The sequence below is a fragment of the Typha latifolia genome, chromosome 1, assembly GCF_019914945.1.
Source record: "Typha latifolia isolate L0001 chromosome 1, TyphaL0001v2, whole genome shotgun sequence".
NCBI classification, from domain to species: Eukaryota; Viridiplantae; Streptophyta; class Magnoliopsida; order Poales; family Typhaceae; genus Typha; species Typha latifolia.
Window position 1 is genome coordinate 18,852,699 of NC_133086.1, and position 14,396 is coordinate 18,867,094.

At 37.1% G+C, this 14,396-nt stretch overlaps 2 protein-coding genes across 3 annotated transcripts; both read left to right on the plus strand.

Moving 5' to 3' along the window:
* The first annotated feature begins 970 nt into the window (after positions 1 to 970).
* On the plus strand, positions 971 to 4,831 carry LOC140798891 (protein CURVATURE THYLAKOID 1D, chloroplastic). 2 transcript variants are annotated; one of them, XM_073152977.1, is made up of 5 exons: positions 971 to 1,308; positions 1,405 to 1,613; positions 4,116 to 4,220; positions 4,336 to 4,407; positions 4,489 to 4,831. In XM_073152977.1, exons 1-5 carry the CDS (start codon positions 1,167 to 1,169, stop codon positions 4,558 to 4,560), a joined length of 600 nt encoding a protein of 199 aa, XP_073009078.1. In that variant the 5' UTR covers positions 971 to 1,166; the 3' UTR covers positions 4,561 to 4,831. The 2 variants fall into 2 exon arrangements, with proteins under 2 accessions (XP_073009078.1, XP_073009085.1); XM_073152984.1 differs by lacking the exons at positions 4,116 to 4,220; positions 4,336 to 4,407; positions 4,489 to 4,831 and adding an exon at positions 2,085 to 2,292 and having other exon boundaries at positions 1,061 to 1,308.
* An 811-nt stretch (positions 4,832 to 5,642) lies between these two features.
* LOC140793079 (glucose-6-phosphate isomerase 1, chloroplastic-like) lies at positions 5,643 to 13,231 on the plus strand. Its single transcript, XM_073144446.1, has 14 exons — positions 5,643 to 6,229; positions 7,047 to 7,169; positions 8,122 to 8,220; positions 8,334 to 8,417; positions 8,916 to 9,059; positions 9,135 to 9,200; positions 9,277 to 9,345; positions 9,437 to 9,544; positions 9,951 to 10,003; positions 10,081 to 10,219; positions 10,900 to 11,056; positions 11,144 to 11,222; positions 11,893 to 11,959; positions 12,875 to 13,231. The coding sequence occupies exons 1-14, from the start codon at positions 5,729 to 5,731 to the stop codon at positions 13,007 to 13,009; spliced, it is 1,824 nt and encodes a 607-aa protein (XP_073000547.1). The 5' UTR covers positions 5,643 to 5,728; the 3' UTR covers positions 13,010 to 13,231.
* Positions 13,232 to 14,396: the final 1,165 nt, after the last annotated feature.

A 14,396-nucleotide genomic window follows, 5' to 3' on the forward strand; every position in this document is an offset into this window, starting at 1 on the left:
AATATGAAGTGTTTGTTTTATTTGACCAATAAGCTACAACTTTTGTTTCATTGAAACTTAAAAACATGGTAATCTTTCACCGAGATTAACCACGATAAAATGAATAATTATCTCGGTCACATTATATGGACTAAAATCAAAAGCCCTATAAAACCCACCTCAAGTAAAGTTAAACACTACCAACATTCACAGTATGAAAGAACATTCAACTAAGTATATAATTAAAAAATACAATAAAATAAACTTTAAAAAATAAAAACAAACACTACAATTACATCACAATATTAACCAGATGTCGAAAAAACTCTAGAAAACATCAGCCAGCGTTACTATCACTTCTCTAACTCTCTCTATGACTGCTCGGAGCTCGTAAGTCAACCAATGAATTTTTTTCATTATATTCTCTTCTTTATCTCTACCCGGTTGAGAAACAAGATAATCACTTATGCGAAAAAACTTCACAAGTTTGCGCACAAATTAAGAATTCGATTATTTCTTTCACGCCACAAACTACACTAAACCAAATAAATCAACCATTTTTTATTATCTAGATTCAATTGAAATTAATATTTCACATATTTAATATACTTTTTAATACCCCATATTATTTTTCATTTGCCTCTGCAACTGTTTTCAAAACATACACCTAAAAAAAAATTATCCATCAACTTATCTTAAGCATCACACACAAGTTAAGCCACCAATTCATCCTTATTATTGTTGACGCATAAATTAGGAACTGTTTTGTTGATCCATAAATTTCTTTTATTCATGAGTTAACTCTCTCTTATTTATAAATAGCATACTAAATACTGTTTTTCTCTCTCCCTAGAGTGTATTTAAGTACGGTGAAGGTGAACGTATATAATTTTAAGTTATACGTATTTTTCTATCCAATATGGGATAATGTAATAAAATTATCATATATATATATATATATATATATATATATATATATTCCCCTCAAAGTGCGCATAATCACTTCATTAGCGTTTAAGACATATATACAGACGAGGCATTAGTCTGCGATCTTTAATCAATTAAGAGTAAGGGAACTATAATAAATCAACAGCAAACAATCTACTTCGGACTTTGCACACCGCCGCTTAGGATTTTATAGAAGCGTGGCTCCCAAATTCCAAATCTTTATCCTCTCTCGTATCGAGATGGAGCTCTCCACCACCATGCTTCGCGCTTTCCCCTCCCTTCCCCGCCGCCCTCTCGTCTCTGACTCCTCTTTCGCCCTCGCCTTCCGCCCAACCCTTCCGACCTCTTTCGCGAAGCCTCTCACATCACGCTCGAAGCAAGGTATCGTATCAGAGAGCTTAGTAGACCATTCTTCTGCCCTCGGTGTGCATTTGGGTCTTAGGATAAAGAACCCTAAATTTTGCTTGTTGCTCTCAGGGTTTGGTTTTGCCGGCGGTCACTGGCTGAGGGCGTCGGCTTCGGATGAGACCTCCACTGCTGTATCCGAGAAGTATGGGGCGGCGAAGAACGACGAAGCGCCGACGAAGATAGAAGTGGTTTCTTATGGGGGTTTCGCGGAGCAAGAGTCGTCGGCTGGCGGAGAGGAAAGTGAGGTTGGGAATCCTTTGAATCAGCTCGATCTTAAGGTATTGTTCTATCTGTTTGCGATATTGCCTGACAGATTATTTTGGCGTTCTCGCCGCGATGACTTTGCCTTAAACCCTAAACCCTAAAAGATAACTTTAGTCAAGTGGGCATTCCACTCCTGCGGTAGTTTTGGTGCTTGGGATATTCATTGTGAGTATTTGGGGGCGATAGGTGGTTTGCTTTTGCTAGTTGTGGTCTTAAGATGCATTGCTTGGAGTTTCTTGTTTGCTTCGAGAAGATGATGCAATTAAGCTTTCTCAAATCTTGACTAGAAGTAAGACTACACATTACTGGAATTCAAGACCAACTAAAGACTTTGCTTCACTATGAAGGTGGGGGTTCCATTTTATATTTTAAATTAATAAAATAACATAATATTTGGCAAAATATGATGCAAATGCACCCTTAGTTTCTTGTTCTATTTTATTAACATTTAGTGCTTTTTGAGGACTGATATTTGTTCTATGTAGATGTGGAATACCCATTTATGCTACTGCTCACAAGGTGGTGGAATTTGGAAGCTCTCAGATTTTGTTCCCCTGAATTGTCCATCTTTTGTTGGATCATTGCTTCAAAATTTCATCTCTAAGACATTACTTTGTACTGCGGGTCCTTTTACTGCATAAATTTATATTTTGACGAACAATAAAATCCTAAATATCAGAAAGATTTACAAAACCTTGTGCAGGAGGCTGCATAGTGGTAACCAAGCCAACTAAGGTGAGGTTTCTTCCACATCACTGGTAATAGTTTGTCTTTCCACTTGGGAACTGTAGTCTGGTGAGGTTTAGTTCATTGTAACTTTTGAAATAGTTAGGATGAGCATTTTGAGCATTTTGGTATACTATAAGCTAGGCAGATATCGTATAAAGGATGCCCTTGTTTTGGAACTACACTTTACATAGTATGATAGTAATTCATAGTTTCATACCTAATATTATTCAGTCATGAGGGAAACATTTAGGCCTCGTTTCCTTCAGGAATAAGATTAATTCTAGAATATATATTTTTATTCTTTATTTTCAAAATGAAGTCTTTATTCGAGGAATAATTATTATTTTTGATGTGATATAAAGTAAAGTAAAAGATTAAAAAAATATTTTATTTTTTATGAAACTATCATGAATACCTTTTGATTTGATATAAAGTAGGTTGATGAGATAGATATCAAGGGTAAATTAGTAATTGATTAGTGTGTAGAATAAAATATAATTTTGATGAATAATTCTTGTATTCTAAAATGAGGGTTATTACGATATTTAGCTGTTATTCTGTAATAAGGAAAATTTTATTTTTGAAGTGAACGAGGGTTTAACCAATAAGAGAATCTTTGCATCGAAAAGGATACTTTCATATGCTATCAAGTATCAATACGTCATGTCAAAGTTGAAAATTATAGGCAATAGGAATGATCGTTTAATCAAAGTTCCATTTTGAACAGGTCTCTTGGAAATTCCCTGTAAAAAAGTAGAAGAATTATCTGTGAAGTTCTTCCCAGCTTCTTCTTAAATCCTTAGAGGGATGTAACATTTATAATTTATCTAAATGGAAAATTGGACTTAAATATAGCGAAGAAAAACTGTCACAATGATCTGACTGGTAGAATTGCACACTAAGATGCAACATATGAATCTTCAAAGGCAGGATTTTATCTGGATTTTACCACATAAATTTGGAGAATTGAATAATTTGATACCTTAACTGCCAATTATCCTTACTACAGCAGTCACACATGAGACATTTCTATGAAATCCAAGAGTCTATAAGCCTCTTAATTTCTCATGTTTTACTTTGTTTCCATTTTGTCATTTCTATTCCCCTCTCTACTTTCTGTTCAATGTAACTTGTACTTGGTGCATATTTAAGGTTTTCATTAATTTAGAGCATAGATTGCATTCTCTTAGGAAGCAAAAAGAGGCACTACGTTGGGAAAAAAAATATAATGCTTTGTAAATAAGCATGCAGATTACTTGAAGTTATACATGTTGATGTTACAACTTACAACTTACGACATTTAGTACCAAGGGGCAGCTTATACGGCAAGAGATATCCCTTGTATAAGTGTGGTCTTTTATACTAAAGGAAGTAATTGACACATGGAATAAGGGGGAAGTAAAAAGGATGGAAGAATAGGATTCTTTATTTATCAGCACCTCTTGACAGGTGAAAATCCAATAACGAAGTGCTATCTTATTAGTTATTACAGAGTGGTATCTTATTTCTGATTCTTTAACTCAAAATGTTGCTGCCTACATAATCCTTCCAAATTGTGAAAATATGCTCAGTCAATAAATGGAGAATGCCTAATGATCAGAAGTGCATAACTTTAGGAATTATGCTCGAAACCTTTACAGGATAGAAGTTCGACTTTTATTACATTCATTTAGCCAGCGTATGCTTCTTAACTTTGTTTGAGTGTACTTTTGTGGATCATTTACTAATTTAAAGTATACACTGAGATTATTGTTGTCTTAGCTAGATAACCTTATTGTTTGATTTAGTTGGATTCCAAAGACACATATATGATCCTCATCTATGGATCTGCTGCTCTGGTCGCTCTTTGGATATCATCAGCACTCGTTTCTTCGCTTGATTCCCTTCCTGTGGTATGTAATTCTTCCTACATTACTACACACTCTCAGATTATCAAACTTTCTGTGTATCCTTAGTTAACAGTATTCGGAAAGATATTAATTTTTCAAAGTTGAAACTTGAAAGCAGTTTCCAAAGGTGATGGAAGTCGTTGGCCTTGGTTTCACTGTCTGGTTCATCTCTCGCTATCTAATTTTTAAGGTGATGATGAACTCAATTAGTAAAGCAAATTGGTCTTTTAGCTTGAGCTCACCCTCATATATATATCGCTTTTATGTGCAGAACAACAGAGATGAATTGTTTGCCAAAATCGATGAGCTCAAGGAACAGACACTTGGGTCTGGTGATGATTGATGCAATGTAGAGTACAGTTTTGCACTTTTTTTTTTTCTTCTAGAAGTATTTTCTGTAGTGAAATTTCAAATGAATTTGACGGGATCTCATATTGTGAGAATTTATGTGGAGTGGTTTATGCTTCAGTTTTGACTGTTCTAGGTTTCTAGCTTCTTTTATGGAGTTCTCTTTCGAATATCCAGAAGCAACATTGTTGTCAATTGTTGTTCTTAAATGACTGTTACCTATGAATCCATGATTAAGCAAATTAAGTGACACCATCCGTTGGAAAGCGTGTGCAATTTAACTACGCAATGAGATTCTTGGTCATCGTGAGCTATCACATTTTTTAAGATAGCATTCGAGTAATAATAAGTTGTGTTATTCAGGCTATATGTCCATTATTTACGAATTTACATCAGGATCGTGGATAATCACCTTGTCCCTGGAGTCTGGATATTTGACATAGCTATGTATTTGTGGCTAAATGTGAATTTTAGATAATTGTATGAACTAAGAAGACATTTGGTGATCTTGTTGAGAACTAAACGGATCAATGCCCCCATCAATTTGTTGACTTTGAAAGGTTGAAGAAACACCATACATTATCGAATAACAATAATTTCACACAACTGATAATTCGGTATTTAATCATATGAGAAAAATAAAAATCCTGAGAGGGAAAAAGAAAAATAAAAATCCTCGGAGGGAAAAGGAAAGATCATTTTGTCATCTTAGCCATAGGCATTTCACGTAAGTAACCCTCCCCCTGCCGATGATGTGGCAATAGGTTCGTTTTGACCTTGGTTGGAGATTGGAGAATGACCCGGGTCCATTTTAAGTAACCTCCAAAAGAGCCGCCTTTCAAATACAGAAACAGAAATCACAGCCACCAACAAATTTAGATCCTCAATCCCATCCCAGCCGTCTATCCAGCATAATAGACAATTTAATGTCAAATATCTCCCCCTTCCATAAAAAGACACCGCCAGCGACACCGCTCACGCGTGCGAACCCCTCCCGCCAACTCACACACGTGCCACTGGCCCACCTCACCTCGTGGTGTATAAACGTCACCAATCAAGCTCTCAGAGATTCCAACGCCGAAGTCCTAACCCCCCCTAATAAGCCTAAATGCGGTAAACAACAACTCCTGCCCTCGTCTGCTCCGCCTCTCTGGTTCTCTCCCATGGCTTCCATCTCCGGAGTCTTCTCCCCCTCTTCCGCCCTACGCTACCGCCGCTCTCTCTTCCTTCCCTCCCAATCCTCCCGCCTCCGCCATCTCCGCCAGCCGCACTCCATTGCCGACCTCTCTCGCTCCTCCTCCTCGTCTTCCGACGCCATTCCGGTGGAGAAGAAAAGGGGTGGAATCGAGAAGGACCCGATCAAGCTGTGGCACCGGTACGTTGACTGGCTCTACCAGCACAAGGAGCTGGGCTTGTTTCTCGATGTGAGCCGGATAGGGTTTTCCGAAGAGTTCTTGGAGGAGATGGAACCGCGGTTCCAAAAGGCGTTCCGGGCAATGGAGGAGCTCGAGAAGGGCGCGATCGCGAACCCGGATGAGGGAAGGATGGTGGGGCACTACTGGCTCAGGAGCGCTAAGCTCGCGCCAAAATCGCTCCTCAGGTTGCAGATCGAGAGGACGCTAGATGCCATCTGCAAATTTGCGGAGGATGTCATCAGTGCTAGGGTTAGTCTATGCTACCTTTCTGATTGAGTTCTTGAAATACATACAAGTATACTTAAAAGAGATGTGCTTAGCACTTTGTTATAAGCCTCAATACTAGTTCGATACTTCAACCAACAGCTTCAACTTTCCATTATAATAGCTATCAGATTTATAATTGGTTAACATTGAGAGTATGTCGAAAAAAATATTAAGACGATGATGATGCTCTAAGAGAAGATCGCATCATGTTGTTCACTGACACTGCCACACAAACATAATTATGTGCACAGGTAAAATTATTTATCTTCACGGTTGCTGCCTGGTTTTCCAAGACATGTAGAAAAATAATTTTGCTGTGTACTTTCTGTTTCTGGACAGTGGGTGTGAGAGTGTAAATTATTTGACACTAGAATTCTTTGTTATTTAGATGCATTCTTGCTTGAGCAGCCATCTCGCATTCTACCTGATGCACCTTGGAGATCAGAATTGTATGAATTTTGATGATAAATCATTATGTCACAAATAAAATTTGGCCATATTTTTTGGACTTATAAATAGCTAAATGTTTGGAAAACAAGAACATCCAGTTATTAATATTTTCTTGTGCAGCAAACACTGATACTGCATGCACCTCATTGAATAGTGGGACTAACATATGTTAGATGTCTTCCTGAAAGACACATAATGGTCTTCTCTTGCTTAATTCCATAGTTAGATCTTAGGTAGTTTCTTTTCACTACTTGATAAAGCATAATGCAGCAAAACATGTGTTTTAAAATTAAAAGCTTGTTTTAAAATATGCTTTTGTCATGTTGTTGACATTCTGGTATGAAAACAGATAAAGCCCCCATCATCTCCAGCTGGCCGCTTTACTCAGGTATTGTCTGTAGGAATTGGAGGTTCCGCTCTGGGGCCTCAATTTGTTGCTGAGGCACTTGCTCCTGATAATCCTCCTCTCAAGGTATTTCTCATTGTCATAAACATTATTTCATATTGGCACTTTTCTTTCGATGTAACCAAACTATCCTTTCTTTTCGTGTACTGCATAAAATGTTTAAGTTAATGGACTTGCATATCTATGTACTTATAGAATGTCATTTCATTTGTACCACTTCATTTTGGGAACTGCAAACATGTATTGCGTCCTAATATCTTTTCCTTGTGCACTTCTGTGCAATACAGCACTAGTATAACATGCCCCTATTTAGGGATTTTGATGTTATGTTTTAGGCTTTTAGCCAAAATATTATCTTCTAAATATCTCGAGACGTTCCTCAAACCAATCATATACTTTATTGAGATAGGTAATCCAAGGGAACTCCCCCTCTGAATTTGACCAGGTGCTGACTTGCTGCTGTTCTTTTGACCATCTTTCGATTGTTAATACGAGATATAAGGACTGTGGCCATCCATAGATCAAATTATTTCGTGGATTGGATTTCACTTGACTGTCTACGGCTCCATTGCATGTGCTCGTGGCCTTGGTCATATTGAGCTAGCTTGAATTCCCGGCTAATGGGCTCAGGGCCTGTTGCGTGGTGGAGTGGAGCGTAGTAAGCTAGTAACTATTTATGCCTTGCTTTCAGTTACAGTATGACTATTTCTTGGTCTATTTTAGTTTGCTTGCTTTTGATGATGCTCACTTTGTGGAATACGTCAGCTTTTGTAATTCTTTGCTGTATGGTGTCCAAATTGTGACTCTTTCGGGGTTGCTGGGGCAGTTTATTTTAGTGATAAAGTAATATCTGATTCCTCAAGCATGCATTGCATACATGATTTACTCTAGGTTTCTTAAAACCTTTTTATTCTGCTGTTCCTCAATCTTGTCTGCAAGGTCTTGTCTATCTTTAACAATTCTTAGGGAGTTACAAGTCATTCATGTGACTTTCCTCTGTTGTTTCCCTGCATGCCAGATAAGATTTATTGACAATACAGATCCAGCTGGAATTGATCATCAAATTGCACAGCTTGGACCTGAACTTGCCTCAACTCTTGTCATTGTAATATCAAAGGTATGCATCATTCTTACCTTATCTTCCTTCCCTTTTTGGTTTATTATGGTAAGTACTTTAAACTTAAAATTTGTTGCTATTCAAAATTTATTCATTTTTTTCTCCATTATCAGAGTGGAGGTACTCCTGAAACAAGAAACGGGCTGTTGGAAGTACAAAAAGCTTTTCGAGAAGCTGGTTTGGATTTTTCAAAACAGGTTTTAATCTAAGGTTCTTGTTTCTGCTTTATATTTCCTTCCTCTATTTTAATGGTGTATATGGTCATCTTTTGCCAAGCAGAATTTCATAAGTTATATACTTTTGCAATAAACACTATGAGCAGTCCGGGATATAGTTAAAACATAAGATAGTTTTCCTTGGTGCTGATACATTGCAGAGTTTTCAATCCTATTTAATCGTATATATTTATATTCCTAAATCCTTTTCATATCCTGATGCTTAAAATTTGGTACTAGTTTCCTACTTGAAACTCATTCTAGTGTTCTATGCCACCATAGCAGTTTCACTTGGAGATCCTGAACCCATATCTAGTATTAATGAAAAAGAAATCAACTTGTTTGTACTTTCCAATTCTATTGTAGAGATTAGAACTTAGTGGTCTGTAGAATTTGAAGTGTGTCTGTGTGTGTGCATGCGTGGGCGTGCGCTTTTCTATCTTTCTAGCTCATTGATTATTCCACATATTTGTTCTGCAGGGTGTTGCAATTACTCAAGAAAAATCCTTGTTAGATAATGCTGCTAGAATAGAAGGGTGGTTAGCAAGATTTCCAATGTTTGACTGGGTTGGTGGTAGAACCTCAGAAATGTCTGCAGTTGGTTTACTTCCAGCTGCATTACAGGTATTCTGCTGTTATTTGAAGCAGTTTACGGACTAACTGTGAATGTTTGACTTAGAATAACTATCTTCTCCCCAGGGTATTGACATTAAGGAAATGCTAATCGGTGCATCATTGATGGATGAGGAAACTCGGACAACTGTGGTATAGATCTTTTTTATTATAAAATCAATAGTCCATCTTTTTTATTCTCATGACATTCGAGAGGGTTCTTATACAGGTAAGGAATAATCCAGCAGCTTTACTTGCCATGTGCTGGTACTGGGCTTCTGATGGAGTGGGATCAAAGGTTTATATTTGTATTCGTTCAATCTTCTTTAAGTGTAATTTCTATCTTTTGCCATCTATTGTCATCTCAGCTCGACTTTTTCTGTTTACAGGATATGGTTGTACTTCCTTACAAAGATAGCTTACTACTTTTTAGTAGGTATTTGCAGCAATTGGTCATGGAATCTCTTGGGAAAGAACTTGACCTTGATGGGAATCGGGTATATCTTTATGCCTTAATGGTTCCTCTTCTCATCTAAAAACTTCACGGTAGAGAGGAAGTGGTTGTTAGTTTCTCTCCATATTATAGGATTCAAGTATATATAAATTAAATCAGGTTTGGTTTTTAAAGAAAATGGCCGAAGCAACCAGCTGTACAGGTAGAATGCACAGAAGTTGGGTGATGTGGAGATACACTAGGTGATAAATCTACGGAGAGACCTGTTATGCATGGAAAGAATGTTGAACATTGGGAGGTTATCCATATTCATGCTTGATATGCATACATGAATCAGTGTGATTTGTGAATAAGTTAGGACCTCTGTTTTAATATACTACTAGATTGTATTGGACATATCATATTTCTGCCTTGATGCCTTTTCTGCATAACAACCTTTTCTCTGGCAGGTTAATCAAGGGCTAACTGTGTATGGAAATAAAGGAAGCACTGATCAGCATGCGTGAGTCTTTGGTTTCTTGGTCTAATGTTTCACTTGAAGTCAATAGTATGTCTGACAAGTTGTCTTTTTTATTGCAGCTACATTCAGCAACTAAGAGAAGGTGTCCATAACTTTTTTGTTACTTTCATCGAAGTATTGCGCGATAGGCCACCTGGCCATGATTGGGAGCTTGAACCTGGAGTTACATGCGGTGACTACTTGTTTGGAATGCTTCAGGTCAGATTTCAATTTGTTCATGAATCTTGAAGTACTTTTCTGAATTCTTGTTACTTTGATTCTTCCTTCTGGGCTTGTGGTTTAAAAATCTCTGAAATATGTAATGTGCTGCTGTGAATCATCTGTATTGCACGTACTTTAATTACATTGCATTTTTCAGACGTGAAATCTGGTGTGTATATCAGGGAGGAAAAGAGTAATATTCTTGTAATTAACTGAGTGACAGAGAGAATTTTCAATTGTAAAAATAAAGTTAACCATGCCATCATATGGTGTGTGTTGGTCTGAGTGTGCATTTGTTTTCTGGTTGTGTAATTTTTACTCAACTATAACCAAAATAAAGAGAATATCTTTACATATCGGTGATCACTAAATTTTTCTCTCACACTCGAGACATACTACACTTTATTAAAATATGATTGAGGTTGGCTTATCTTGCTATAATTTGGGGTGGTCAGAAGTATGAACTCTTTAGAGGGTTGACGTTGGGGGAAAATCCCAGTCTTAATTATCTCTTAGGACATTCTTTCGAGCTTTCTCAACTTCGAGTTTTTTTTTTCTCTCTATAGCAAGATCTGGTACTTCTATAGGGAAAGCAATAATTAGTATAAAGTTTAATAGCTGATTTTTTTTAAAAAAAATTATGCTGCCCAGAACTTATACCAGAGAGCTTTGTGCAGGGAACCCGTTCAGCTCTCTATGCAAATGATCGCGAGTCAATAACTGTAACTGTACAAGAAGTAAATCCTAGATCTACCGGTGCACTTATTGCACTTTATGAACGAGCTGTTGGGATTTATGCTTCTCTGATCAACATCAATGCTTATCATCAGCCTGGTATGTGCTTTAGTATGTCTCATGTTTTCTGATATTGATTTTACTTTACCAAGGCCATGGTAAAAAAAAATTTGGTGCTAAATGCAGGTGTTGAAGCAGGGAAAAAGGCAGCAGGGGAAGTATTAGCTCTTCAAAAGAGAGTCTTAGCTGTACTGAATGAGGCGAGGCACGTAATTTATTGTTTGGTTCATTTATCTTGTTCAGTTGTTTTCATGAACTCTAATAATATATGATTCCCACCTAGTATTTTAACAAATCTGTATAAAGGGCATGGCCTTACACATCAGCATCAGGAAAAATATTGTTACTAATTCTGAAATTTTTTCCTGCCACATTTAACCTTATAATGTCTACTGACTCTCTTCCTTGTATGAACTTATACCTTTTTAATTTCGCAGGCTCTACATTTCTAATTCCAAGAATGTGAAATAGTAAATTTGGGAGTCATAAACTTCATGGATGGCTAACTTATTTGAAATATACAAATAATCCTTTTGGCAAATACATTCTTCATTATGTGCTGCAGGTGGAGGATAGCTTTTGTGCTGCTTTTAATATTTTGCTGGTACTTAAGTTGTAATTTTTGTTATGTACATACTTCAAAATTCAAAATTTATATCTTACTCTCGTGTGGGACTGAGAATATGCTGTTACATATAGCTTATTAGCTGCTGGATTGAATACTGCATATACATATTCCATAGGGATATGACAGTGTAATGGTCTGATTATTGCACTTTATGTTCCTTCTGTCACCTTAGATTAGAAAATTGAGTTATTAGTAAAAATTGTAAAATTGAGTTATTTGCTACTAATAAATTTTCAACATCTTTCAGCTGTAAAGAGCCTATTGATCCATTGACGCTCGACGAAATTGCAGATCGCTGTCATGCACCTGAGCAGGTAATAATTTACCTAGGTTATATGCAAAACTATATCTTTCTACTGGAGGCAATCTAGATTTCATTATCTCTTGAAGGTAAAAGAAAAACTAAGAAAGTTTCCAATAGATTCGCCCAATAAATTGATGCATTACTACAATATCTAGGTTGTTATGATGCTTACATTCTATTGTCTACTAGAATTCCTGTGGCACATTGGGCCCCCATATGCTCTACACCGCAAACGCTAGCCCTCTTCCACTGTGTTAAGTCCTACTCTTGTCTCATATAGAATGCTTTTATGGTATCTGAAATTTTTTGAATGCCACAACCTCCAAAAGATCCCCACTTCTTCTTTGATTTTCTTTACTCTGTATTTCAACTTATCTTTTTACTGGTGGAACCTGAAGCCTTGGATTGAGTCACTGGCCTACCTCTAAAGATCACTTCAAATCATTACCTTCCTAGCTCTGCCAAACTTTTTTTATGGATTTACCTATTAAGGGAGCACTCATTGACAACTCTACTACTTAATTGGTGGTTTGATAAGAGTTATTGAGAAGGTAGACACATACCTAAGAAAGACGCTGTCCAAGTTGACGAAAGGGTTATTTGTAGGAATGATTGGGAAAACAGCTCCAGATTCAAGTTCTGGGAATCAAATGTGAAGTTTTCCATGGGCAGGGAGTTAGGGTAGGGTAGAATCTCAAGAGTATACGTGATTTTCCAAGATTCTGAAAGTCAACAATTTTTTTTTTCTTTCTGTTCTTATGCACAAAGAAATCAATGATATTGATATCCAGGTTAAGGAGAAACAGAAAAACAATTGATGCAGCGCACTAATTTCATTTAAGACGTAGAGCTTCAAATGCAAAAGTGCTAATCCAGCACAATTTGTCTTATTTAATTCTTCTCTTGATGTCTGTTGGTCAACCAGATTGAAATGATATACAAGATAATTGCACATATGGCTGCAAATGATAGAGCGCTCATTGCAGAAGGCAGCTGTGGTTCACCTCGGAGTATCAAAGTGTACCTTGGAGAGTGCAACGTAGATGAGTTGTATGTATAAGCATCTTGCGGTTCATATTATGTCAATATCTCTTAAAATAAGGGAGATCACGGTTGTCCTTTGAGCAATATGATTACTATGTCCATTGAAACTATTTATGCTGTTAATTATCATTGACCTTTGGGGCTAATTCAACCCTTGTAGTCTCAACAAGAAAACTTGATTTCTGAGATTCTTCTTGATCTTTGTAATAATATTCATCAGGTTCGATGTTTCTTAGTAGGTTTATTTGGTTCAGCAACCTGACTGATGCTAATAAGTTGATATTCCAGAAACTGAAGGGCGGAGAGACGGCAACCAACCATAGAATATTAGAAGAAGAAAGTTTCCTTAGTCTTAAGTGTTTGTTATATATCTAAAATTCCACGTATAAATATATAGACTTATAGCTGGGATTCTTGTTTTATAGATGTTCTTACATCATGTATACAGGTCGAGGTTGTCTACACTAAAATAATTCATCTCAGGCATCCTCCGTTGTGACATCGGTATCTTGCCTCGCATTTAATACACGCAGCACTAGCAACTGACTTGCGTATTCATCTTTATTGATCTACAAAAATAGCAGTATTCGGAACCGCCCGTTGCTTTTTGCAATCGATAAACTTGTCCTTGAAGATGATTAGCACTAAGTTTTTACATCATACTGGTATTTTTAATCCGATGATTGTGAGATGACGAAATCCGACAAGGATTCCAGTCACGATCATATGCTTGGTCGGATAATAGTACAATTTCCTTTCTATCCTTCCAGGGAAGGTATCGCTTTCTTTAGCCGAACTATATATTACTGTTGGAAATGGCGGTGTGGCGTTGATCTTATCAGACCAAAACACGAGAAGATTCCACGCAAAAAGTTTTTCCACGTCGGTGGCAGGTGGGACACCTCATGGCTCATGCATGCAAGCTCTCTTTTGTTGAACCAAAAAGGTAGCCTTGCTTCATACGTTCACATGCCCGGACAAAGGTAGATCGACCACCTACGACGCCACGCGGTCAATAAGTCCAGCCGGAAATAATTAACGCGCGGCACAAGCAAAACTAGCGGAAGACTAGTCCATTTTCTATTCCTTCTTTTCTTTGTATGGCTTGGAAAATTTTAAGGAGACAAGTTCAAAATAATCTCCCGAGTAGATGGTATATAGTTTCAAGCACATTAATATTTGCTTGTAGTAGTCGGTTGGTTTCCAAGAAATAATGAAAAAGCACGGGTCCATCGCACAAGCTTCAACACACACACACACACACACATATATATAAACCCAAAGTACTATGGAAATGCAAGTGGCAATCTTAGGTCTCTTCTTCTTGGAAGCATATAGTATTTCAAGTTAAAGAAGCCCTCAATCGGCTTATGCTTTCATTATATGTCGTAATTACGATTACC